The sequence below is a fragment of the Enhydra lutris genome, unplaced genomic scaffold, assembly GCF_002288905.1.
Source record: "Enhydra lutris kenyoni isolate GAN:26980312 unplaced genomic scaffold, ASM228890v2 scaffoldscaffold85, whole genome shotgun sequence".
NCBI lineage: Eukaryota > Metazoa > Chordata > Mammalia > Carnivora > Mustelidae > Enhydra > Enhydra lutris.
In genome coordinates this window covers 4,201,738-4,229,541 of record NW_019154169.1, presented here as the reverse complement: position 1 = coordinate 4,229,541, position 27,804 = coordinate 4,201,738, and the positions used below count along the sequence as shown (strand labels likewise).

The 27,804-nt window shown below is 42.5% G+C and overlaps 1 protein-coding gene across 3 annotated transcripts; it reads right to left on the bottom strand.

Moving 5' to 3' along the window:
- Positions 1-1,399: 1,399 nt before the first annotated feature.
- LOC111161511 (programmed cell death 2 like) lies at positions 1,400-27,804 on the bottom strand. 3 transcript variants are annotated; one of them, XM_022525219.1, is made up of 7 exons: positions 27,697-27,804; positions 27,417-27,583; positions 27,214-27,274; positions 25,421-25,794; positions 23,579-23,689; positions 16,736-16,884; positions 1,400-1,578 (listed from the first exon to the last, which is right to left on the bottom strand). In XM_022525219.1, the coding sequence occupies exons 1-7, from the start codon at positions 27,802-27,804 to the stop codon at positions 1,448-1,450; spliced, it is 1,101 nt and encodes a 366-aa protein (XP_022380927.1). In that variant the 3' UTR covers positions 1,400-1,447. The 3 variants fall into 3 exon arrangements, with proteins under 3 accessions (XP_022380927.1, XP_022380928.1, XP_022380929.1); XM_022525220.1 differs by having other exon boundaries at positions 1,403-1,578; positions 25,421-25,788; XM_022525221.1 differs by lacking the exon at positions 1,400-1,578 and having other exon boundaries at positions 16,786-16,907.

Here is a 27,804-nt window from a genome sequence, read left to right as displayed (position 1 = left end):
GAGAGAGGGGGAAGCAGGCTCCCCGCTGAGCAGAGAGCCCAATGTTGGGCTCAGTCCCAGGACTCAGAGATCATGACCTGAGCCAAAGGCAAAGGCTTTAACCCACTGAGCCGCCCAGGCGCCCCTCCCCTTTATCTTTCTTGACTACTCTCCTACATAACAATACGCAGTTTTTCATTCAATCATTCATGTACTCAATTCTTTCCTTTGTATTTATTTAAGTAATCTCTACACCCAAGGTGGGGCTTGACCTTATGTTCTTCTGACTGAGCCAGCCAGGGGCCCCTGCAGCTTTACATCTGAAGGGGTTCACACTGGACTTTTCTCATTATCCTGTTTCCCTGACAATATGTTACAACCTTACCCTTGTTTGCCTGATGACTTCCTGTGACTGGTTCCATGCACCCCACAATGTCTATCTTCAGCTGAAGGTGGTATTTGAGGTAATAGTTTGGGCCACTTCAAGGCATTAATCAGTTTTGCTGGGTACCTCCCATCTATACAGGGGTTATACCTCTACTTCTGTTTGTCTCCTGTCAATCTGTCTTTTCTTACAGAGGGGGTGTCAGCTAAGTACCTAGAAGGGTAAAGAGAAAATTATTCTTGTTCCCCTACATCCCTAAAGCCTCACTGACCAGCAAGTTTGGGTTGTGCACAGCCAGCCACTTACCCCAGGTGCCCCCGAGGGCATGATCACACGGTGTTCCCACCAGTGTTATTTGCCAGATTAGCAAATCAAACTGTTTATAGCAGGTCCCTCACCTATGAAGGTAAGCAGGAAGTCTGTACACAGCTAGTGGGCATATCTTCATACTGCTGTCAAAGTGTAGCAGAACAGAAGGGGTTGACACAAAAACCAAAAGGAGAAAGGGGAGATTGGAAAAGTGACCACCTGGAAGGAGGGACAATGTCCAGAACAGAGGAAGGGCCCCTTTTCTGTGATACTGTAGGGGCAGAAGGTGGGATGGGGTGAGGGTGGGACCGTGGGTAGGGAGAACACCGGACAGGTCTGAACAGCTAGTGTGGCCGGGTGGGAGCTGGGGTGGGTCGAGTGGTTCAATCAGCATCCAGAGACTGCAACAGAGCGCAGCCAAGTACAGAGGCAGCAGAGGTGGTAAGAGGCTGACGGCTGCCCCGGCTCCTCCGCAGCTCTCCCTCCTATAAAGCCCACTAGATTGCCTGTGCAGGGAACACCCACCTCCGGGGCTGGAGAGGAGCCACATTCTGAGCTGTCACTGTGGAGACAAGCACCTGACCCTGGAAAGGTAGACCAGCCCACAGCCAGAAGTTTCTAAATCTCACCGCAGCCCCAGCACAGGTGCCATAAAGCACAAAGGACCGCCCTTAAAACAAAGAGTTAATAATCTGTGAGTTGAAATGAAGCAAAAGTACACAAACCTGGGGACATTAAAATTTGTTTTAATTTATGTAAATAAAAGGAAATGCTCTACTTAAATAATGATTCATCTGGGTCTTCTTGTACAATACAAAGTTCTTCCATGGGAGTCTGATGATTTTGAGGCCAGCAACTCTTCTCACATGTGTAAATCAGAACTGTTCCAAATTCTACAGAAAGACCTGAAAGACAAAACATATTCATGATTCTAACAAAGAGGAAATGTTAGAAGATACACTTGGTATTTGAAGGTTTGCTTACTCTAGAGCAAGACTACCTGAGTTTAAATCCCAGCTCTACCACCTGAGTATGGGACTTCACCAATCTGTAATGAGAACTATATTTATCATGATGATAAGACTGTTGTGAAGAGGGGCTCCTGGGTGACTCAGCTGGGTGTCTGCCTTCAGCTCAGGTCATGACCCCAGGGTTCTGCAACCAAGCCCCACATCTGGCTCCCTGCCCAGCAGGGAGTCCGCTTCTCCTTCTCTCTCTGCCCCTTGTCCCTACTTGTGCTTGCGCTCTCTTTCAAATAAATGAATAAAATCTCAAAAAAGAAAAAGATTGGGGGCGCCTGGGTGCCTCACTGGGTTAAGCCTCTGCCTTTGGCTTAGGTCATGATCCCAGGGTCCTGGGATGGAGCCCCACATTGGGCTCTCTGCTCAGCAGGGAGCCTGCTTCCCCCTCTCTGCCTACTTGTGATCTCTCTGTCAAATAAATAAATAAAATCTTTAAAAAAGAAAAAAAAAGAAAAAGAAAAAGATTGTTGTGAGGAGGATTAAATAAAGTAGCGCATGTAAGATACTTGGAACAGAGCCCGGCACATCTTAAGTGCCCAATGTAAAACAAAGAGGTTAAGCAACGAGAAGATAATAGAAGGAAGGAGAACGATGATGCAATATCAGTGTAGCTGGTGTTGCTACAGGAGTGATTTTACCTGATAAGCTGAAAAAATAATTAGGAACAGCAAAAGCGGTGTTCACTACCTTCCAGCCACATTCTTCCCCACAGAAAGTGACCACCGATGATGAAAAGCAGATTTAATGGGAAGATATACTTTCAAGTCTTTATTATAACTGTCTAGGGTACTGGACACTGAAAATCACTTTTTTTTGTTTTGTTTTTTTTTTTTTTATTTGACAGAGAGAGCACACAGACAGGGGGAGCAGCAGGCAGAAGGGGAAGCAGGCTCCCCACAGAGCAGGGAGCCTGAAGTGGGACTCCCTCCTAGGACCCTGGGATCGTGACCAGAGCCGAAGGCAGGCGCTTGCTTAATTGACTGAGCCACCCTGGTACCCCTCACTGAAAATCTGTGACAGGGCTGGGGGACCACCTGGGTGACTCAGTTGGTTAAGCATCTGACTCTTGATATCAGCTCAGGTCTTGATTTCAGGATCGCTGAGTTCAAGCCCCTTGTTGGATTAATGCTGGGCACTGAGCCTACTTAAAAAATAATTGGGGGGGGTACCTGGGTGACTCACTCAGTTAAGCACCCAACTCTTGATTTGAGCTCAGGTCATAATCTCAGGGTCCTGAGATCGAGTCCTGTATCAGGCACCAAGCTTGGCTCGGAGTCTGCTTGAGGTTTTTCCCCTGCTCACATTCTCTCTCTAAAATAAATAAACAAAATCGTAAAAGAAAAAAATTTCACGGGGCTCCTGGCTGGCTCCGTCAGTGGGTCGGGCATGTGACTCTTGATCTCGGGATCACGAGTTCGAGCCCCAAGTCAGGTGTAGAGCTTACTTACTTACTTACTTACATACATAAGTACCCCACTAAGAGAACACACTACCTCCAAAAAGGATTCTCTCTCTCTCTCATACACACACACACACACACACAATCCTAAGAGCTTACAGAAATTTGTCAATGGACAGAGCCATGAAGAATAACACCAAGAAAACAGGCTCAACAAGAACTGCTGATTTCAGAATAGGAAAACGGGAGTCAGCAGGAGGGGCTGGAGAACTGGTTTGGAGCAGCAAAGGAAAAACCCTTTGAAAGGAAAATGCAGGCAGGGATAATGGAAAGAAAAGCATCAAAGACAGAACTAACAAGGCCAAAATAGAGCTGATTTGGGAGAAATAAGAAGGCTGGAGTCTGCAAACTGGTAGCCACCAGGGTAGGAAAAAAGGAAGGGGTGAGAAATCAGATGGAACAAAATACCACATAGCAGAGTCCTGTCCATGCTGCCTGAGCCCAGGGGCCTGGCACAGCAGAAGGGCGAGGGAGGGGTAGGACAAAGAGGAAGCTGTGTGGAGGTCAAAACAGCCCCAGTACGCATCTAAGAAAAAACATCAGAAGCCACAAGGAACAGAAAAGACAGGTGAAACCTAATTACAGGTGGAAAGGAAAGGCTTGAGGAACTGCAGTGAACAGAGGGAAAGAGGAGAGATGTGAGCATAGGAGAGGAGAAAGGTGGCCAACGCAACTGCTACTGCTTCTGCAGAAAAGCTACAAACGCAACAAAAAAATATCCAGAAATTTGAAGGGAAAAAAGAAATAAAGCAAAACTAAATGGAGGTCCGAAAATCCACCCTGTCCCAGGATGAAAGGATAATGGAACAATGCAAGGGCAAGACATGTTAATTCAAAAAATGGACTTCACGAATACAGAAAAATCTACAGGGGCTAGCATAAATGTTAGTTACAAAGTGGGGAGGGGGGGAGGTGGAATCAGGCCACCCTCAGACTTCATTCAAAGCCTAAAGATATCAATATAAAGGATCTTAGAGATTTGGAGAAAAACATACTTCTCTGTGAGATGGGGCCACGGGAGAGGACAGGAGAGCCAGAAGGGCTCTCACTGTGAGGCCATGATAGCACTGGGGCTACCACCATTGGGAGGAAAGAAAATGGGATCTCAGGAGTTTATACATGGGTTGTTCTTCAATGAAAAAGCAGACATCTGAAGTAAGAATAACAGCTATAAACCCTCCTTAAGGCTATCACTTGATAGACTGGAGCTACCAGAGAAGAATCAAAATAAAAGATTCAGGAATGGAAAAGTGCATGGAAAAGAATGGTGTGAGCATGCAAACCACTGAAACAGAGAACAAAAGCTTATTAGCTATGACAATCACGGTGACAGAGTACAGACTTATAACCTCAATGCAATACAAATAATATTAAAATAGGGCACCTGGCTGACCACTAATCATGGGGTTATAAATTCAAGCCCTACAGTGGGCACAGAGATTACTTGAAGAAATTAAAAAAAATCTTTTTTTTTTTTTAAGATTTTATTTATTTATTTGACAGATAGAGATCACAAGTAGGCAGAGAGGCAGGCAGAGAGAGAGGAGGAAGCAGGCTCCTTGCTGAGCAGAGAGCCCCATGTGGGGCTCAATCCCAAGACCCAGGGATCACGACCCGAGCCAAAGGAAGAGGCCTAACCCACTGAGCCACCACCCAGGCGCCTCAATAAAAAAAAAATCTTAAAAAAAAAAAACCTAAAATATTTGGAGGTGGACCAAGGCATAAGCTTCCTTATTATAGTAAAGAGCCAAATACATATGATCTAAAATTGAAAAATGTTATGAGGGGCGCCTGCGTGGCTCAGTCATTAAGCGTCTGCCTTGGGCTCAGGTCATGATCCCAGGGTCCTGGGATCGAGCCCCACATCAGGCTCCCTGCTCCGGAAGCCTGCTTCTCCCTCCCCGACTCCCCCTGCTAGTGTTCCCTTTCTTGCTATTTCTGTCTCTATCAAATAAATAAATAAAACCTTAAAAGAAAGGAAGGAAGAAAGAAAGAAAGAAAGAAAGAAAGAAAGAAAGAAAGAAAAATGGAATGAGTGTAATTCTCTTAGCTTCTTTAGCAACTAGGTAAAAGAACCCATTGCCTACAGTCCAGCAACTGCTTCACATACATTTTTCCTTATGTTGAATTTGCACACATTTATTCCAATATTCTTAATTAGAATGTACTGAATTTTCTTGTCGGTAGAAATTTTTTTCCTAGGGGCACCAGGGTGCCTCAGTCAGCTAAGTGTCTGCCTTCACTCACGTTATGATCTCAGGGTCCTGGGATCAAGCCCACATGGGGCTCCCTGCTCTACGGGGACCCTGCTTCTCCATCTCTCTCTGTCTGCAGTTCCCCCTGCTTGTGTTCACTCACTCACTCTGTGTCAAGTAAATAAGTAAAATCTTAAAAAAAAAAAAGAAAAAGAAATTTTTTTTCCAGCTATCTATCTAAACTTTCTATCTGTATTAATGTCAAGAATGATGACTAGAATGATGTCGACAAATGGTGATTTCTAGGGTTCACCAGACATTTATACAAAATCTCCAACATAATATTTGGGGATCAGAAAAATTACAGGAGAGGTGCCTGACTGACTCAGTCTAATGGAGGATGCAACTCTTTTTTTTTTTTTTTTAAAGATTGTATTTATTTCTTTGACACAGAGAGAGAGAGAGATCACAAGTGGGCAGAGAAGCAGGCAGTGGGGGTGGGGAGGAGGCTCCTAGCTGAGCAGAGCGCCTGATGTCGGGCTCGATCCCAGGACCCTGAGATCATGACCTGAGCCGAAGGCAGAGGCTTAATCCACTGTGCCACCCAGGTGCCCCAAGAGCATGCAACTCTTGATCTCAGGGTTGGAGGTTCAAGTTCCACGCTGGGTTTAGAGATTACTTAAAAATAAAATCTTAAAAAAAAATTGCAGAAAATAGACACATGGGTAACAAGTGAAAACTTAAAAAACAAAAACAAAAACAAAAAAAAAAACAACAGACCACTTCTTCTTCCTTTTTTTTGTAAGTAGGCTACACGCCCAGCATGGAGCCCAAGGTAGGACTTGAACTCACGACCCTGAGATCAAGACCTGAGCTAAGATCAAGAGTAGAACCCTTAATGAACTGAGCTATCCAGATGTCCTTAAACCACTTCTTAAAGATGTAAAAGAACTCATCAAACAAAATAAAACAAAAAGGTGGTATGGAAAAGTTTCAGAGAACAAGGAAGAGCTTTTAGAAACTAAAAATAGAACAGTCAAACCAAATTCAAAAGAAGGGTTAGAAGACAGAGCTAACAAAGATGTCAAGTTAAACAGAAGCACTCTATGCTTCATACACTGTATGATTCCATTTGTGTGAAATTCCAGAGCAAGCAAAATTCTTTTTTTTAAGACTTTATTTATTTGACAGACAGAGATCACAGAGAAGCAGGCAGAGAGAGGAGGAAGCAGGCTCCCCGCTGAGCAGAGAGCCTGATGCGGGGATCGATCCCAGGACCCTGGGATCATGACCTGAGCCGAAGGCAGAGGCTTTAACCCACTGAGCCACCCAGGTGCCCCGAGCAGGCAAAATTCTTAAGGAGATAGGGGAGAGTGATAAGCCTGGAGAGGGAAGGAGGCCCAAGGGACTTTCTGGGACATGCAAACACTCCCCCATCTTACTCCGGGAGGTGATTACAAGAGTGTATTTATGTAAAAGTTCATCAAGCTGTAGGCTTCAGATTGGTGTACTTTACTGTATGCTTTCTTTTTACTTCTTAAAAAAAATATTTTATTTATTTACTTGGCAGAGAGAGAGACAGCAAGAGAGGGAACACAAGCAGAGGGAGTAGGAGAGGGAGAAGCAGGCAGCCCAACGTGGGACTCAATCCCAGGACTCTGGGATCATGACCCGAGCTGAATGCAGACACCCAACGACTGAGCCACCTAGGCGCACCTGTGTGCTTCCTTTTAAAAAGTAAGTAGGGGGGCGCCTGGGTGGCTCAGTGGGTTAAAGCCTCTGCCTTCGGCTCAGGTCATGATCCCAGGTCCTGGGATGGAGCCCCGCATCGGGCTCTCTGCTCAGCAGGGAGCCTGCTTCCCTTCCTCTCTCTCTGGCTGCCTCTCTGCTCTCGGCCTACCTGTGATCTCTGTCTGTCAAATAAATAAATTAAAAAAAAAAAAAAAAAAAGTAAGTAGGTGGCAAAACTTAGGTGCACCAAAGGACACAATTAACAGTAAAAAGGCAACCTACAAAATGGAAGAAAACATTTGCAAAAATCACACCTGATATGGGGTTCATACCTAGAATATAAAAAGAACTCTTACAACTCAACAACAAGTCAAATAACCTGACTATAAAATGAACAGTAAGATTTGAGTAGACATTTCTCCTAAAATGATATGTAAAATGGCTAACAAGCCATTCATATGAAAAATGCTCAACATCATTAATCATTAGGGAAATGCAAATTGTTATAGATACCATGTCACATCCATTATGATGGTTACTATTAAAAACAAAAAACAGGGGCACCTGGGTGGCTCAGTGGGTTAAGCCTCTGCCTTTGGCTCAGGTCATGATCTCAGGGTCCTGGGATTGAGCCCCGCATCAGGCTCTCTGCGCAGTGGGGAGGCTGCTTCCCCCCATCTCTCTCTGCCTGCCTCCCCACCTACTTATGATCTCTGTCTGTCAAATAAATAAATAAAATCTTAAAACAAAAAAAACAAAACAAAACCAAAAAACAAGTGTTGGTGAAGATGTGGAGAAATTGAAATTCTTGTGCAATATTGATTGGGAATATAAAATGGTGCAGCCACTATGAAAAATGTTACGGTGGTTCCCCAAAGAACTAAAAATAGAATTACTATATGATCTAGCAATTCTGCTTCGGGTATACATAGTCCCAAGAACTGAAAGCAGGATCTTGAAGAGAGATTTGTGCACCCAGAATCATAGCAACAATATTCACAATAGCCCAAGAAGCAGGAGCAACCCAAGTATTCAACAAATGAACAAACTGGGGTAGATCCACACTACAGAGTATTAGCTTTAAAAGGAAGGAAATTCTGTAACATAGTACGACATGGATGAACTTCACTTACGCTAAGTGAAACAAGGCAGTCTCAAAGGACAAATACTATGATTCCACTTCTATGAGGTATCTAAAGTAGTCAAATTCATAGAACCAGAAAGTGTAACTGTGGTCCCCAGGAGCTGAGGAGAGGGGGACATGGGGAATTGTTAATGGTTATAGAGTTGCAGTTTTGCAAGAGGAAAAAGTTCTGGAGAATGGCTGCATAACAATGTAAATAAACTTAATGTTACTAAATTGCACTTACAAATGGTTAAGATGTTAAATTTTATGTTACATATATTTACCACAACTAACAAGACAAATAAAGTACAAAGTTGAAGAAAACTGGAAAGTGAAACAAAAATCAGAACAAAAAAGAAGAACCAAACCAAGTTCCCATAAAGGCACTAAAAGAAAAAAAGGAAGAAAATCATCAAAGTTGAAGGACATGAGTTTCTGAACTCAAAACACCTACCAAGTACTCAGCACAATATACACAATTTCAAAATAACAAGGATAAAGTGAAGATTCTGAAAGTGACCTGGAAACAAGAGTTCCCATTCAAAGTACTAACAGTCAGAGTGGGACTGCTTTCTATAGCAACACAGAATGCTAAAAGAATGAGGTAATATCAGGGCCTCTGGCTGGCTCAGTAGGTGGAGCATGTGATTTCTGATCCTGGGGTTCTAATTTCAAACCCCATGTTGTGTGTAGAGAGTACTTAAAAATAAAATCCTAAAAGTAAATGAATGAATGAATGAAGTAATATCTTTAAAATTTTTGAAAAAAATTATTAATGCCTTAGGATTCCATATCTGACTAGTATTGTGAACATAAACATACAATAAGTATATTTTAGGACCCATAGGTCACTTTAAGTCTCTATATCCCATGATCCCATCTCAGGAAATTACTAGAGAAAGTGCTATATCAAAACTGAAAGGATAGGGGAGCGCCTGGGTAGCTCAGTGGGTTAAGCCTCTGCCTTCGGCTCAGGTCATGATCTCAGGTTCCTGGGATCAAGTCCCCCATCGGGCTCTCTGCTCAGCAGGGAGCCTGCTTCCCCCCACCCCTGCCTGCCTCTCTGCCTACTTGTGATCTCTGTCAAATAAATAGATAAAATCTTTAAAAGAAAAAAAAAACAACTGAAAGGACAAACTGAGAAAGAAGAAGATAAGAGCTCTAGGAAACAGGGGGACCCACTTGGAAGATGGGCAGGGGATACCCAAATAAAGGTAACCCAGGATGACAGCAATGCTAGAAGTGTGGAAGGCCTAGAGCTCAGACTAGCTCAGGAGAACTAGGCACACGGGACAGGTCTTCAGGGAAACATGGAGCCAGGTAGTCTGGAATTCAATTTGTGAGGAAAATAACACTGAGAACCTTCAGGAGGGTGTGAAAAGAACTGGCCATAATAATGAAACAGGTAGGGGCACCTGGGTGGCTCAGTGGGTTAAAGCCTCTGCCTTAGGCTCAGGTCATGATCCCAGGGTCCTGGGATCCTAATACCCCACATTGGGCTCTCTGCTCAGCAGGGAGCCTGCTTCCTCCGCGCTCTCTCTCTCTGCCTGCCTCTCTGCCTACTTGTGATCTCTGTCAAATTAAAAAAAAAAAAAAAAATCTTTAAAAAGAAAAAAAGAAAGGGTATCTAAATGAATGTTACACTACCACACACACAAAAATCACTTACATACAAAAAAGAAAGAAAACAGTCACTCATGGAAGAATTAATTGAGAAACAAAAATATCATAAGATATACAGGAAATAAATAGCTATGTGGCAGAAATAAATCCTTCTTTATCACTAATGACATTAAATGTAAATGGATTAAGTCCTATTAAAAAAAGGTACTGGCAGATTGGATATAACAAAAATAAACAAGATCCACCTAGACACCATCTACTAGAGATTCTCTAGATACAGGGACACAACGAGAATGAAACAAAAGAATAGAAATAGAATAGAATAGAGGGGCGCCTGGGTGGCTCAGTGGGTTAAGCCTCTGCCTTCGACTCAGGTCATGATCCCAGGGTCCTGGGATCGAGCCCCGCGTCAGGCTCTCTGCTCAGCACGGAGCCCGCTTCCCCCGTCTCTCTCTCTGCCTGCTGCTCTGCCTACTTGTGATCTCTATCAGATAAATAAATAAAATCTTAAAAAAAAAAAAAATAGAATAGAAATAGAAAGAAATAAGAAATAGATATAAGAATAAAGATAAAAGAAATAAGATAGAAATAAAAATATAAAGAAAAGAATAGAAATTCTAAGTGAACAGTATAAAAATTATAAACATGTATACTTCTACATGCAGAGGCCCAAAATGTATGAAGCAAAAACTGACACAACTGAAGGGAGAAACAGACAGTGCTACAATAACAGCTGACTTCATACCCCACTTATAGTAATGGATAAAACAACCAAACACAAGATCAGTAAGGAAACAAAGGATTTGACGAGCCTATAAATCAATTAGCACTAACAAGCACATAACAAAAAAAAAAAAAAAAAAGAAGAAAAAGAGGCACATACAGAACACCCCACCTAACTACAGCAGTAAACACACTCTTCTCAAGTGCACATAAAATATTCTCTGGGAGACACCATACGTTAGGCCACCAAGTGAGTCTCAGTAAATTAGAAAGACTGAAATCATACAAAGTTATCTTTTCCAATCACAATGATATGAAACCAGAAGTAATAAAAGGAAAACTGGAAAATTCACAAATATATGTGGAAATTAAATAAACTACTTTTAAATAATCAATAGGTCAAAAAGAAATCATTAAGAGCAATGAGACAATATATACCTGAGACAAATGAAAACAAAAACATGAAATACCAAATCTTATGAGATATAGTAAAAGCAGTGTTAAGTGGAAAATTTAGAGCTGCAAACACATACATTAAGAACAAAGAGGGGCACCTGGGTGGCTCAGTCGGTTAAGCGGACTACTCTTGATTTCAGCTCCAGGTCCCGGGATCAAGCCTCGTGTGGAGCTCTGCGCTCAGTGGGGAGTCTGCTTCAAGATTCTCACTCTCCCTCTGCCCCTTCCCTTACTCACTCTCTGGCTCTCAAATTAATAAATAAAACTTTAAAAAAAGGACAAAGATCTCAAATCAATGACCTAATTGTATACCTTAAGGAACCTGAAAAAGACCACCAACCAACTGAAGCCAGCAGAAGCAAAAATAAAAGCTAAAGTGGAGATTTTTTTTTTGTTTCAAAGATTTTATTTATTTATTTGACAGACAGAGATCACAAGTAGGCAGAGAGGCAGGCAGGGAGAGGAGGAAGCAGGCTCTCTGTGGAGCAGAGAGCCTGATGCAGGGCTCAATCCCAGGACCCTGGGATCATGACCTGAGCCAAAGGCAGAGGCTTTTTTTTTTTTTTAAGATTTTATTTATTTATTTGACAGAGAGAGAGAGATCACAAGTAGGCAGAGAGGCGGGGGCGGGGGGGGGGAGCAGGCTCCCTGCTGAGCAGAGAGCCCGATGCGGGGCTCGATCCCAGGACCCTGGGATCATGACCTGAGCTGAAGGCAGAGGCTTTAACCCACTGAGCCACCCAGGCGCCCCTGAAGGCAGAGGCTTTTACCCACTGCGCCACCCAGGCGCCCCTGAAGGCAGAGGCTTTAACCCACTGAGCCACCCAGGCGCCCCTAGAGTGGAGATTTTAAAATAGAGACTATAAAACAATAGAGAAAAATCTAGAAAGTCAACAAATCTTTACCTGAAATGACTAAGAAAAAAAAGAGAGAAGACTCAAGTTAACAAAATAAAAAATAAAGTAGGGACATTACTACTTATTTTAGAGAAAAAAAGATTATAAGAGAATACTATAAGCAATTGTATAGCAACAAATCAGATAAGCTAAATGAAACAGAAAAACTACTAGAAACATGCAATCTACCAGAACTGACTCAAGAAATAGAAAATTTGAATAGACCTGTAACTAGTAAGGAGACTGAACCAGTAATCAAACCACCCAAGAACAAAAAAGCCAAGAACTTGATGGTTTTTCTAGTGATATGACAGAACATTCAAAGAATAGCAATCCTTTAAAAAAAAAAAAAGATTTTATTTATTTGACACAGAGAGATCACAAGTAGGCAGAGAGGCAGGCAGAGAGAGAGGGGGGAAGCAGACTCCCTGCTGAGCAGAGGACCCCCCCCCCCGGCAATGTGGGGCTCGATCCCAGGACCCTGAGATCATGACCTGAGCCAAAGTCAGAGGCTTAACCCACTGAGCCACTCAGGCTCTCTGAATACCAATCCTTCTTAAACTCTAAGCTAAAGAGAAGGTAATGATTACCAACTCCTTTTTTTTTTAGATTTTATTTATTTATTTGTCAAAGAGAAACCCCAAACAACCAGGGGGAGCAGCAGTCAGAGGGAGAAACAGGCTTCCCACTGTTTCATTGGGCAGTGAGGCCAATGCGGGACTTGATCCCAGGACTCTGGGATCATGACCTGAGCCAAAGGCAGACACTTAACTGACTAAGCCACCCAGGCATCCCTACTAACTCATTCTATGAGGAATTCTATTTTTTTTTTTTTTTTTTTTTAAGTAGACACTATGCCCAACATGGGACTCAAGCTCACAACCCCAAGATCAAGAGTTGCAGGTGGGGTGCCTAGGTGGCTCAGTTGGTTCAGTGTCCAACTCTTGATCTCAGCTCAGCTCTTGAGCTCACAGTCATGAGTTCAAGCCCCACATTGTACTCTCTGCTGTGCATGGAGCCCGCTTAAAAAAAAAACCAAAAAACCAAAACCAAAACCAAAAAACAATTAGGTAAATAAATAAAAAAGAACCGCATGCTCCAACAATTGAGCCAGCCAGGTGCCCCAATGTAAGCATTACCTTAATCCCAAGTCTAGACTAAGACACTACAAGAAAATTATAGACCAATATCCCTTATAAATGTAAGATACAGGATGCCTGGCTGGCTCAGTGGGTAGAGCATGCGGCTCTTATTTCAGGGTCGTCAATTTAAGCCCCATATTGGATACAGAGATTGCTTAAATAATCTTAAAAAAAGTAAATGTAAGATACAAAAATCCTCAACAAAATACTAGCAAACAAAATCAAAGGGTTTATTAAAAAGCCATCAGGGAGATTCAAATTAAGACCACATTGAGATACCACCTTACACCAGTTAGAATGGCCAAAATTAGCAAGACAGGAAACAACATGTGTTGGAAGGGATGTGGAGAAAGGGGAACCCTCTTACACTGTTGGTGGGAATGCAAGTTGGTGCAGCCACTTTGGAGAACAGTGTGGAGATTCCTCAAGAAATTAAAAACAGAGCTTCCCTATGACCCTGCCATTGCACTACTGGGTATTTACCCCAAAGATACAGATGTAGTGAAAAGAAGGGCCATCTGTACCCCAATGTTTATAGCAGCAATGGCCACGGTCGCCAAACTGTGGAAAGAACCAAGATGCCCTTCAATGGACGAATGGATAAGGAAGATGTGGTCCATATACACTATGGAGTATTATGCCTCCATCAGAAAGGATGAATATCCAACTTTGGTAGCAACATGGACGGGACTGGAAGAGATTATGCTGAGTGAAATAAGTCAAGCAGAGAGAGTCAATTATCATATGGTTTCACTTATTTGTGGAGCATAACAAATAGCATGGAGGACAAGGGGAGTTAGAGAGGAGAAGGGAGTTGGGGGAAACTGGAAGGGGAGGTGAACCATGAGAGACTATGGACTCTGAAAAACAATCTGAGGGGTTTGAGGCGGCGGGGGTTGGGGGAGCCAGGTGGTGGGTGTTGGAGAGGGCACGGATTGCGTGGAGCACTGGGTGTGGTGCAAAAAACAAGGAATACTGTTACGCTGAAAATTAAAAAAAAAAGAAAAAGAAAAAAAAAAGACCTTGGCGGGTTTAGTCAGTAGAACATGTAACTCTTGATCTCAGGGTTCTGAGCTTGAGTCCCATGCTGGGTATAGAGATTACTTAAAAATAAAATCTAAAAAAAAAAAAAAAAAAAAGATTTACCCTGAAAATAAATAAAATAAAGGGCGCCTGGGTGGCTCAGTGGGTTAAAGCCCCTGCCTTCGGCTCAGGTCATAATCCCAGGGTCCCGGGATCGAGCCCCTTATCAGGCTCTCTGCTCCTCGGGGAGCCTGCTTCTTCCTCTCTCTCTCTCTGCCTGCTTCTCTGCCTACTTATGATCTCTGTCTGTCAAATAGATAAATAAAATCTTTTTAAAAAAATTAATAAAATAAAATAAAGAAAAATAAAATTAATAAGATTTTTTTAAAAAGAGGCACCTGGGTGGCTCAGGTCATGATCTCAGGGTCCTGGGATTGAGCCTCATGTCAGCTCTCTGCTCAGCAGGAACCCTGCTTCCCTTCCTCTCTCTCTGCTTGCCTCTCTGCCTACTTGTGATCTCTGTCAAATAAAATCTATAAATAAAATAAAATAAATTATAAATTAAAAAAATTTTAAAAAGATTTATATACGCTATGATCCAGTAAGATTTATCCCAACATGCAAAAGTGGTTAAATATACAAAAATCAAAAATCGATGTAATACACATTAATAAAATGAACAGAACTGCATGATCATCTCAATTGATGCAGAAAAAGCAACTGACAAAAATCAATATCCTGTAGTAATAAAAATAACTCTATAAACAGAAGGGAAATTCTTTAATCAGGAACAAGATTAGGATGCCCACTCTTGCTACTTCTAATTAACACAGAAGTTTTAGACAGAATAATTAAGGAAAAAGGAAAAAAAAGAAACAGGCAAAATTGGAAAGGAAGAAATAAAACAATCTCTGTTGCAGATGATTTTATCTTCTATGTAGAAAAAACCTAACCACCCACACAAAAAAATTGGGTTTCATATATTTTTCCTATTGTGTCTATATTCTCCCTCGAAATCTCTGCTTTAGCCTTTCCTTCTTTCTTTGTTTTTGCTGCCTTTGGTTTGTTGATTGGTATTTTTTTTCAAGTTACTTGCAATATATGCTGGGTCGCTGATTTGAGATCTATCTTTGTTTTTAACATACGTGTTTTCAGCTCTAAGTTTTTCTTTGAGCACTGCTTTCATTGCCTCTCATAAATACATTCAGCAAAGTTGCAGGACCAACAATCAGTCCGAAAAAAAATAAAAAAAAAAAAAATACTTGGAATAAATTTAACCAAGGAGACAAAAGACTTGTACACTGAAAATATAAAACACAACTGAAGGAAATTAAAGGCACAAATAAATGGAAAGACATCCATGTTGGTGAACTGGAAGAATGAATATTGTTAATATAAGAGCTCAGTCAGAAGAGTATGCAACTCTCAATCTCCAGATTATGATTTCATACACCAGGGGTAGAGATTACTAAAATAAATAAATAAATAAATGCATGGGCGCCTTGGGTGGCTTGGCTGGTCGAGCATCCAACTCTAGGATTCAGTTCAGGTCATGATCTTGGGGTTGTGAGACTAAGCCCTGCTCTATGCCCAATGTATAACCTGAACTCACGACCAAGATCAACAGTCACATGCTCTACCAAGGGTACCAGCCAGGTCCTCCTGTTACTTCTATTATAAAAAACTTTTAATTTTTGTTTAAAAAGATCACATAATGATGCTAAAATAATAACTATAACCATGTAAAAGTTTTTAAAAATTTTTTAAGAGATTTTATTTATTTATTTGAGAAAGAGCATGCGAGCATGAGCTGGGGGAGAGGCAGAGGGAGAAGCAATCTCCCCACTGAGCACAGAGCCCAACCCAAGACTCGATCCGAGGACCCTGAGATCATGACCAGAGCCAAAGGCAGACGCTTAACCAACTGAACCATCCAGGTGCCCCGTAAAAGTTATTTTTTAAAGAGGCACCTGGGTGGATCAGCCTTGAGCGCTTGCCTTCAACTCAGGTCATGATCCCAGGGTTCTGGGATCAAGTCCCGCATTGAGCTCGCAGCTCAGCAGGAAGCCTGCTTCTTTCTCCTCCCACTCCCTCTGCTTGTGTTCCCTCTCACTGTTTTTCTGTCAAATAAATAAATAAAAATCTTAAAAAAAAAATGTTTTTTTACATTTTTAAAGTAAGCCCTATGCTGAACATGGGGCTTAAACTCATTATCCCAAAATCAAGAGTACATGCTCTTCCAACTGAGCCAGCCACGCGTCCCTGTAAAAGTTATTTCCCACCCCCAGTTGCTTTTTTTTTAAAATAATAAACTTTGACTGTAACACAATGTTATTTTTTGGTTTTGGTTTGTTAAATAAACTCTACCCCCACTGTGGGACTTGAACTCACAACCCTGAGATTAAGAGTCACATGCTGCACCAACCTAGCCAGCCAGGGGCTTCTGCTATGAAAATAATTTTAAGGATAGAAAACAGCTTGCTCTTAAACCAACAAAATGGTATTGGTGTTTGTGTCGGATTGGCTGGATTATAAATTTTCCAAAATTTCTGTAATACGCTTATATTTTATAAGTAAACAAAAATGAAATGATAGCCTTTCCTTTTAAAATAATTCCTTATTTGTGTAATAAATCCACAACCTCAAATTCATGAAGAGCTTATTACCTAAATTAGTGCTTCTGAGCATGCTGACCAGTGCTGGCATAAGCTGAAACTCAAATGTCCTTCGGTCTCCACAGTGACTGCAGGCTGGGAGCTCAGTGACTTCTGATGTAGGAGAGGTCAAAAAAAGTGGTTCTCCACTCCAGGAATACCTAAAGCAAGGAAACAAAGAACCCTGAAGGAAGACAGCACATAAGTCACATTTCAACATCAGAGACCATGCTTCGCAAACTTTGCTTCCTTCTTGCAGAGGACCAGGAGCAAAACCAGACAGCAAAGAAAATCCAAAGACCCAAAACGTAGCAGCAAGCCTGTAGAGCTCAGCAAGATATCTGAAGTCTTGTCAATGTCTGGTTCAAAGTGTGGATGAAGGCACTAAAGCCAATGTAGAACTATATCTAACCACGCTGCAACCAAGCCCAGACTGAGCTCAACCACAGAGTAAGCCGACTTGGACTCCACACTACTGGCCTTACAGAAGGAGGGCCATGCCCTTCTAAGGAGTAAATATTTACTTCAGTATCTACTGTTCTTCAATATATAATGGCAAACAATAAAAAGAAATTAGATATACATGACAACAGAAAATTAATTAACTGAGAGAGAGTATGTGTAAACTGAGGGGGTTGGTGCATGGAGGGCAGAGCAAGACGGATAGAGAGAACCAGAACCCTAAGCAGGCTCCACACTCAGCACAGAGCCCGATGCAGGTTTCGGTCTCACGATCTGAGTTAAAATCAACAGTCGTACGCTTAACTGAGCCATCCAGGTGCCCCAAGAGCAGCAGAAAAATTTAACCCACCAAGAGAGTCAATACAGGAATACCCACTGGGGTAACCCAGGTGGCTCAGCGGGTTAGGCCTCTGCTTTCCGCTCAAGTCATGATCTCAGGGTCCTGGGATCAAGTCCCTCATAGGGCTCCCTGCTCAGTGGGGAGCCTGCTATTCCCTCTGTCTGCCCCTCCTCCTGCTTGTGTGCTCTCTCAAATAAACAAATAAGATCTTTAAAAAAAAAAAAAAAAAAAAACAATACCCACAGACAAGATGATGGAATTATCAGAAAGAGACTTAAAATATCAGTGGAAGGGGGACAAAACAAACAATAAAATATCAATAATAAACATATAAAAAATAAACAAACATAAAAAAGAATCTAGCAGGGGCGCCTGGGTGGCTCAGTGGGTTAAGCCGCTGCCTTCGGCTCAGGTCATAATCTCAGGGTCCTGGGATCGAGCCCCGCATCGGGCTCTCTGCTTGGCAAGGAGCCTGCTTCCTCCTCTCTCTCTGCCTGCCTCTCTGCCTGCTTGTGATCTCTGTCTGTCAAATAAATAAATTTTAAAAAAAAATTATTAAAAAAAAAAAAAAGAATCTAGCAGAAAAGGTAGACATGCATAAACAGGGAAGTTAGCATAGAAATGGAAACTAAAAGAGATTGACAAAGAAATGCTAGAAATGAAAAATGCTATAGCAGAATAAAGAACTTCATTCAGTAAAAGTTAATAGCAAGTAGGAAATAACAACAACAAAAAATCTGTGAATCTGAGGAAAACAGAAATATCCAAAATTAAACAAAAGGTGAAAATAATTTAAAAAAAAAACAAAAAAACAGGGTCTTAAAAACCATGAAACAATTTCAAATTGTATGTCTAATCATACAAGTTAACTGGAGTCCTAGATAAAGGAAAAAAGACAGAAGAAATATTTGAAGAGATAATGGCCAACATTTTTCCAAAATTCACGAATAGACATCAACACAAAAATCCAAAAAGTTCACCAAATCCCAAGCAGGATATATTAAGACATATAGTCACATATAGTCGCTTAAGTACATAATAGTTTAATTACATAAACATAACAGAAGAACAATAAGAATTACATAAGAATTATGTAATAATCAGACATTATTATTACATAAGACATTGTTAATACATAAAAATTAATTTCTCTCTCTTTTTTTAAAGATTTTATTTATGGGGCACCTGAGTGGCTCAGTCATTAAGTGTCTGCCTTTGGCTCAGGGTCATGATCCCAGGGTCCTGGAATCAAGCCCCACATTGGGCTCCCTGCTCAGCAGGAAGTCTACTTCTCCCACTCTCACTTCCCCAGCTTGTGTTCCCTCTCTGTCTCTTGCTCTGTCAAATAAATAAGTAAAATCTTAAAAAAAAAAAAAAAAAAGATTTATTTATTTGACAGAGAGAGAGATCACAAGTAGGCAGAAAGGCAGGCAGAGAGGAGGGGGAAGCAGGCTCCCCGCCTGTCAGGCTGACCCGCAGGTCAGATCATGACCTGAGCCAAATGCAGGGGCTTTAACCCACTGAGCCACCCAGGCGCCCCTGAATTACAGCTAATTTCTAACAGAAACCCTAACGGCAACAAGTCAGTGGAACAAAAGCTTTTCAGTGCTGAGTGGAAAACAAGTAAAAAACATATTGTATATCCAAGAAAAATGTCTATTAAAAGAAATATTAATGTTTGTAGACAAAACCTGCATAGCTGTCTCCAACAAACCCACACTTTACTTTTATTTTACTTATTTACTAAGTTATTTATTTATTTAAGTAGGCTCCAAGCCCAATTCGAGCCTTGAACTCACAACCCTGTGATCAAGACCTGAGATCAACAGCCTGACTCTCAACTGACTGAGCCACCCAGGCGCCCCTGAGCCTGCACTTTGAAAAAAATAAAAATAAAAATAAAAATCACATTGGGGCGCCTGGGTGGCTCAGTGGGTTAAGCCGCTGCCTTCAGCTCAGGTCATGATCTCAGGGTCCTGGGATCGAGCCCTGCATCGGGCTCTCTGCTCAGCAGGGAGCCTGCTTCCTCCTCTCTCTCTGCCTATCTCTCTCTGTCAAATAAATAAATAAAATCTTTAAAAAAAAAATAAAAAATAAAAATAAAAATCACAAGTCCTTCGGACTTAAGGGAAATGCCAAATGGAAGCTCAGCATGAAGGGAAGTAGAGCAGCAAAAGGGTAAACAGGTCGATGAATATAAAAGAGCTTCTGGTCATTATTTTCATTATTTTTTTCAAAAGATTTTATTTTTTGTTTCAAGTAATCTCTATACCCAACGCAGGGCTTGAACTCACAACCAAGATCAAGAGCCACACGTTCTACCAACTGAGCCAGCCGGGCGCCCTCAATAATTATTTTAAATTTTACTGTCTATATAGATATTATCCTCAAAAACTATTGATTATTTCAAACAAAAATAATAATGGATTATGGCATGTAAAGCATATAGAGAAGCGAACATGTGCAAACAAGAACACAAAGGGCAGGGGAAAGGTAAACAGGATTCTGTGTTACGGTTCTCAGTTCATAAAGCAGCACACTGCTGTGCGAAGGCAGGCTGCAAAGATGCACATTATAATCACTAAAGCAAACACCTTTTATGGCAACAGAAAAGACGTAAAATCATAAACTTTTTAGTTCACTGAAAAGAAGGTTAAAGAAAAGGGAGAAGAGGAACAAAAAACTGGAAAGGAGAAAAGCCAATACCAGAATGACAAAATTAACCCACCACCAATAATTATATTAAATGGACTCAAGACCCTATGTAAAAAAAAAAGCAAACAGTCTGGATAAAATAAAGGCAGGACCCATACGTGTAACCTGTTTAAAAAGTACACCTGAGGGGCGCCTGGGTAGTTCAGTGGGTTAAGCCTCTGCCTTTGGCTCGGGTCATGATCTTGGGGTCCTGAGATTGAGCCCCACATCAGGCTCTCTGCTCGGCAGGGAGCCTGCTTCCCACCCACGCCTGCCTCTCTGCCTACTTGTGATCTCTCTCTCTGTCAAATAAATAAGTAAAATCTTAAAAAAAAAAAAAAAAGTAGACTTGAGATAGCACCTGACACCTTTCAGAATCGCGATTATCAAAAAGACAAAAAGTAAGTGTTGGCGAGGATGTGGAGAAAAGAGAACGCTTGTGCACTGTCCACAGGAATGTAAATCAGTCAGCCACTACAGAAAACAGTACGGAGATTCCTCAAAAAATTAGAAACAGAACTACCATATGATCCAGCAATCTCATTTCTGGGTATTTATTTACTTATTTATTAAATTTTATTTATTTATTTGACAGACAGAAATCACAAGTAGGCAGAGAGGCAGGCAGAGAGAGGAGGAAAGGGTATTTATTTAAAGGAAACAAAAACACAAACTCAAAACAGACACCCACCCTGATGGACCACTGCAGCATTATTTACAATAGCCAAGACATGTAAGTAACCCAAGGGTCCATTAACAGATAAAAAATTGTGTGTGTGGGGGTGTGCATATACACATGCACACACACACATACACATACAACAGAATACTCAGCCATAAAGAAGGAAATATTGACATTTGTGATACCATGGATGGGCCTCAAGGGCGTAATGCTAAGTGAAGTAGGCCAGACAGAGAAAGACATACTGTATGAAATCACTTACATGCAGGACCTAAAAAAAACCAACCAAACAAACCAAAAAAACCCCCACCAAACTCATAGAGAAGAAATTGGTGGTTTCCAGAGGCAAGGGATCAGGGCTGAGAGAAATAAGTAAACTGCTTTTTTTTTTTTTTTTTAACTTAAATAAATCAAGTAACTTAGTAACTTATAGAAACAAAACAAAACAACCCACTCTAAAGGAAGAGGTTGAAAGTAAAGAGTAAAAAAAAAGATCAACCTTAAAAAGATGAAACAAGGGGCACCTGGGTGGCTCAGTGGGTTAAAGCCTCTGCCTTCGGCTCAGGTCATGATCTCAGGGTCCTGAGATCGAGCCCTGAATCGGGCTCTCTGCTCAGTGGGGAGCCTGATTCCCCCTCTCTCTCTGCCTGCTGCTCTGCCTACTTGTGATCTCTCTCTGCCAAATAAATAAATAAAATCTTTAAAAATTTTTTTAAAAAGAAAGAAAAGAGAGCTAGTGTGGCTATACCGACAGGAGACCAAATACACTCCAAGGACAGAGTAGCACCACAAATAAATAGGAACATTTACTTATAACAAGATCAATTCACCAGATAAATAAGCCTACAAATGGATACATCTTAAAACAGTACCAAAATGTGAGACAAATTCTGACAGAATTAAAAGGAGAAAAAGACATATTCATAATCATAGCTGAATGTTTTGTTACACCTTTCTCTGTAACTGATAAGCAAGACAAAAGTGATCAGTAATAGAAACTGGTATTCCAACAATTGGATATTCAGACCAAAAAAGAACCTTGAGGGGCACCTGGGTGGCTCAGTGGGTTAAAGCCTCTGCCTTCGGCTCGGGTCATGATCCTGAGGTCCTGGGATTGAGCCCTGAGTCGGGCTCTCTGCTCAGCGGGGAGCCTGCGTTCCCCCCAAACCCCGCCCCTGCCTGCCTCTCTGCCTACTTGTGATCTCTCTCTCTCTCTGTGTCAAATAAATAAAATCTTTAAAAAAAAAAAAAAAAGAAAGAAACTTGACCCTCATACATTATACACAAAAACTAACTCAATGGATCATAGACCTAAATGTAAAAACTAAAACCAAAAACTCCTATAAGGAAACACAGGAAATCAAACACAATGAATTCTGTTACCATTGATTAGAGAGAAATTCCTGTGGAAATAAAAAGTTGAGGATTCCTGGGTGGCTCAGTCAGTTAAGGCTCTGTCTTTGGCTCAGGTCATGATTCTGGAGTCCCAGGATGAGCCCCACATTGGGATTCCTGCTCAGCGGGGTGTCTGCTTCTCCCTCTGCCCCTCTCCCTGCTCCTGAGTCTCTCTTTTCTCAAATAAATAAATAAAATCTTAAAAAAAAATTCTTAAGAAAAAAACAACAAAGCTCTCAAGGTACTGAAAAGATATTGTAAGGATTACTTAAAAAAAAAATCATACAAGGGGCACGTGAGTGGCTCAGTGGGTTAATTGCTTTCAGCTTAGGTCATGATCTCAGATTCCTGGGATCAAGCTCCAAGTAGGGCTCCATGCTCAGTGGGGAGCCTGTTTCTCCCTCTCCTGCTCTCCCTGCTTGTGTTGTCTTGCTCTCTACCAAACAAATAAAATCTTAAAAAAAAAAAAATCACACTATATGATCCAAATTATAGGGTTTTTTTTTAGCTTTTAAGTAATCTCTACAGTAAATGTGGGACTAGAACTCACAATGCTGAGATCAAGCGTTGCATGCTCTACTGAATGAGCCATCCAGGTGCCTCCCAAATTATGTTTTTTAAAAAATACACAATTCCTGGGGCGCCTGCGTGGCACAGTTAAGCACCCAACTCTTGGTTTCAGCTCAGGTCAGATCTCAGGGTCATGAGCTTGAGCCCCACAATGGGCTCAGTACTCAGCATGGAGTCTGCTTGGGATTCTCTCTCTCCGCTCCTCTGCCCCTCCGGCTCATGTTCTCTCTCTCTCTAAAATAAATAAATGTTTAAAAAACAAACAAAAAAACCTACACAGGGACACCTGGGTGGCTCAGTGTGTTAAGCCACTGTCTTTGGCTCAGGTCATGATCCCAGGGTCCTGGGATCGAGTTTCACAACCAGCTCCTTGCTCAGCAGGGAGCCTGCTTCTCTCTCCGCCTCTGCCTGCCTGCCTGCTTGTGCGCATGCGCGCACTCTTTATCTCTCTCACTCTCTTTCTCTGACGAACAAATAAATAAATAAAATCTTAAAAAACAAAAAACAAACAAAAAAAACCCCACACAAGTCCTACCCACGTGCATGCATCCAAATGCATAAAAAATAAGTGAACATAATACACTAAAATCTTAGGCTCTTGGTTGGCGGAATACTAGATTTTGGTTTTCTCATTGTATTTTCCAGTATTTTCCAAACTAACATGCACTGCTGTTACAATCAAGAAAAGCAATAAAAGAAAATGTGCCTCTACCTCAAAATCTGCTCCTGACAAGCAGCAATTCTCTTCATGAATTTGTAAAATATCTTATCTCCACTTTTAATTATGGTCTTCTCATATTTTTCATCGCCATCACTAGGAAGACTAAAAAAAAGAAAAGCAGAAAACACTTTTGAGTGTCTATATCCAGAGAATTACAATATTTAGAGGAGCAAACAAGATAATGCACATAATTTAGAAATCATAAATTTAAGTGGTACCTGCGTGGTGCAGTCAGTCAAATGTCAGACTCGGTTTCGGCTAAGGTCGTGGTCTCAGGGTTGTGGGACTGAACCCCACGTCATGCTCTGAGGTCAGTGCAGAGTCTGACTGGGATTCTCTCTCTCCCTCTGCCCCTCCCAACCCTACCCTTCTCACTCTAAAATAAAATTCATAAATTTAGGGCGCTTGGGTGGCTCAGTTGGTTGAGTGTCTGCCTTCGGCTCAGGTCATGATCCCAGGGTCCTGGGACCAAGCACCGCATCAGGGAGCCTGCTTCTCCCTCTCCCTCTGCCGCTCCCTTGTTTGTGCTGCCTCTCTCTGTCAAATAAACAAATAAAATCTTTACAAAAATTAAAATAAAAATGAATAAAAATAATGGTAACTTTTTTTTAAAGATTTTATTTATGAGAGAGAGACAGTAAAGGCGAACATGAGCAGGAGGAAGGGGCAGAAGGAGAAGCAGGCTCCCTGCTGAGCAAGAAGCCTGATGTGGGGCTTGATCCCAGGACCCTGGGATCAGCACCTGAGCCAAAGGCAGAGGCTCAACCCATTGAGCCACCAGGGTGCCCAAAAATCATAAATTTAATACCTTGTAATATCTAGCAGTAATCCCCTACCCAGCATTCTCCCAAGCCCTGCCCCCTAGCCATTTTCAACTCTGGGATAATTATTTGCAGTTTTAAAAGTCCTTATGCTCATTGACTATCTTCATTTCTTTCCCCATTATGGATTATTTTTAAATCAGTCTGTAAGCAGCCCAACATTATTCTGAAATGCTTACAAAAGAAACAGCTCTGGTAAAGAACCAGGTTCTCTCTCCAAATACCCAACTGTAATTTTACTGTAACAGCAAAAATTATTATTCTTAGTTCTTTATAGGGCTTTGGTTTATAAAGCCTTTTAAGACCTACTCTCTTGGGGGCACCTGGGTGGCTCAGTGGGTTAATAAAGCCTCTGCCTTCAGCTCAGGTCATGATCCCAGCATCCTGGGATCGAGACCCACATTGGACTCTCTGCTCAGCGGGGAGCCTGCTCCCCGCCGCCCAGCCTGCCTCTCTGCCTACTTGTGATCTCTGTCAAAAAAATAAATAAAATCTTAAAAAAAAAAAAAACGAAAAACAACACCAAACCTACTCTCTCACTGATACCTAAAACCATCTGATGATACAGACAACAGAGATATCAACATGACTCTCATTTCACTGGTGAGAGTTGAGGCTCTGGGAGGGTCTTTGACATCCCAGGCCAGTTTCTGAGCCACAGCCAAGAGTTAAAAAACAAATGGCGTTTTTCTAACTTACTTGTCTGAGCTAATCATTTAACAAAGAAAATAAAGAGACAATAAACATGTTCTTCTGTAAAAGCTGTCAGCCCTAACTTCCTTGCTCATCTTTTTGAGGGTACTTAGAGCAGTGTTTTCCAGCTAACCCAACAGTGGCTCGTAAGATCGCCTTGTCTCTGTCTCCCTTTCTCATCCAAGAGGAGCAAAGCAGAAAGGTCCTACACAGACAAGTTCTGCTTGAAAATGTTTCCCCAAGTACTAGAATCAAACCAAAGGGTACCTACCGTGGCGGCTTCCTGATTAAGTCCCCTCTCAGCAGCACACATTCTCACCTTTGGGAAAGCAACTGTTCCATATCCACTCCTTCCTTCCGCTGATATTCCCTCAGAAGGCTATGAGCGTGATCCAGACTGACAAAGTCCCCGTAATCCTCCTCATCGACAACACAGATATAGTAGGGCAGGAACTGTGGTGCCCCAGAAGGCAAGGCCGTCTCTTCCCCAGGAGAAACAGGAGGAGCAGCGCCCATGACGGTTTCCTGCAGGTGGAGATCTTCGAGCTGGGCAGTATAGTCGGTGTCCTCGGCACTGCTGGAATCATTTCCAAAACGCAAGGTAAGCTGTGGTGGCAGTGCCTCCTCACTGTCACTCCCCCAGTCATCTGCACCTTCGCACCAATCCTCAGCTGCAAGGCCGTTTTCCTGTTTCTAGAAGAATATCCAGTGAATGAAGCCCAAGCACATTTGGGTGATCTCATGCATCCCCTTGGCTTGAGCTATCCATTCCCTCACCTTCCCGAGGGAGACGTCACACAGCACCTTCCCCTCTTGCACACTCTGACTCAACTTCCTGGACCCCATACACTCAAAGCATGTTGGAGGTAACAATAATTCTCTTCTCTTTCCAGGGGCAGCATGGCCAATGTGGTAGAGTGGTTTCTTCAACCATCTATTCCAAACCCTTTCCAGTTGTGCTTCATGTATTACAGAAGCTAGCAGGAGAAAACTACATTTCCCACGCTCCTTAGCAGCTAGGGTTTCAGATATGATCAAAGGCGGGCTACTCAGGTCCATTGGGGAGATACAGACTTGAAACAGAATGACGCGGAAAGAGAGGCCACCAAGCAAATGTCTGTAGATGGATACAAATTAAGGACTTGGATCCAAAAGATCTGACAAGGGCAGCTTCCAGTTCACCAAACCACATCTCAGCTTTCCAACTGCAGGTGTCGCACGTGGTATAAGGGGTCCTTGACAGGCCAGTTCTGAGGTATGGTTCTGGAATTCCTTCCTGGAGTGGCCCCCTCCAATCTATCCAGGGTTAATAAACATCTAATTCTGTCTAGGCTTTAAAAAGTAAGTGCTTTTCTATTATCTGCAACCCAACGCTGACATATATAAACAGATACCATGTCTTTATCTTTTCATTCCTGGTACTGCTGGTACCAGGCCTGGCACACGTTTAGAGCTCGGAGTATACATAAGCACACATTTACAGGCAAAATGAGACTGAATTTTGTTCTGCAGCTACCAGCTTGCCCAACTTTTGGATTCAATAAATTGAGATTTTTTTCTTATTGTTTGTTATATACAAATACACATTATCACAGCAACTATGTTTACAATAAACACATATATATTACACACAACCACGTACACGTATACATCCATACTTGTTCCCAAACAGAAACATCAGCAAGTCATGTGCCTCAAGGCCTTCAAGGTATATTAAAAGAAAAAACGAACAAAATCTTAAGGAGAGGGACGCCTGGGTGGCTCAGTTGGTTGAGCAGCTGCCTTCGGCTCAGGTCATGATCCCAGCGTCCTGGGATCGAGTCCCACATCGGGCTCCTTGCTCATCAGGGAGCCTGCTTCTCCCTCTGCCTCTGCCTGCCATTCTGTCTGCCTGTGCTTGCTCTCTCTCCCTCTCTCTCTCTGACAAATAAATAAATAAAATCTTTAAAAAAAAAAAAATCTTAAGGAGATAGCACTTCACAGTTCAGGAAAGTGCAAAAGCCATTCCAACGTACTTCAAAAGACCACGGCTGAAAGTTTATCTTAAAGGATATTCTAGAAAACACTCTCAGGTTACAGCAAGTCGTAATATGCTAATAACATCCGGTTTACCTGAGCGTCCTGCGCCTCCGTCTCTTGCATCTGCAGACACTGGGAACGGAACACCTTCCAGCTTCAGGGTAAAGATAAATGACAGTGAGGCTCCAATGCTGACCACCAGCCAGCTGGCCAGCCCTATCCCGTGTGGCCCGTGCGGCCCCCCAGCTCTCGCCCACCCATAAAATCCCGAGGCAGCTCGGAACCTCCCCGCCTACCTGCGCGCCTCGCCGCTGCCGCACCTGGGGAGGGGGCAAGCGAACACGTGCAGTAGCCGGTGAAACGGGGAGCCTTCCAGAGGGCAGTATACCTGCACGACCAGGGCAAGAGGCTGCCTGCAACGTTCACACACTGGCCTCGGCGCTGCTACCGCCGGCAGGGCGTCCTGAGGGCAAGGGAAGCGCTCAAAACTCCGGCTCTGCTCATGGACCTCGCCCACTCTCTCACCCCGTAGCCTTCACCAGCACCCTCCGACCCCGGCCCCGGCGCTCCACTCACCGGAAGGCCGCCCAGCTTGCTAGCAGTCCAGGCGCCCGGCCCCGTCGGGCGGCCATGCACTGCAGTGTCTCGAAGCCCGAGCAGCACCGGCTTCCGAAGAGCCGCCAT

What these genes read in the sequence shown, in the direction of transcription:
- LOC111161511 (XM_022525219.1), bottom strand. Translation starts at nt 27,804, where the DNA reads ATGGCGGCTCTTCGGAAGCCGGTGCTGCTCGGGCTTCGAGACACTGCA. An exon ending in CGGAGGCGCAGGACGCTCAG is followed by an intron (nt 25,795 to 27,213) that starts GTAAACCGGATG and finishes ATATTCTTCTAG; the next exon opens with AAACAGGAAAACGGCCTTGC. An exon ending in GCTCAGAAGCACTAATTTAG is followed by an intron (nt 1,579 to 16,735) that starts GTAATAAGCTCT and finishes TTTGTCTTTCAG; the next exon opens with GTCTTTCTGTAGAATTTGGA.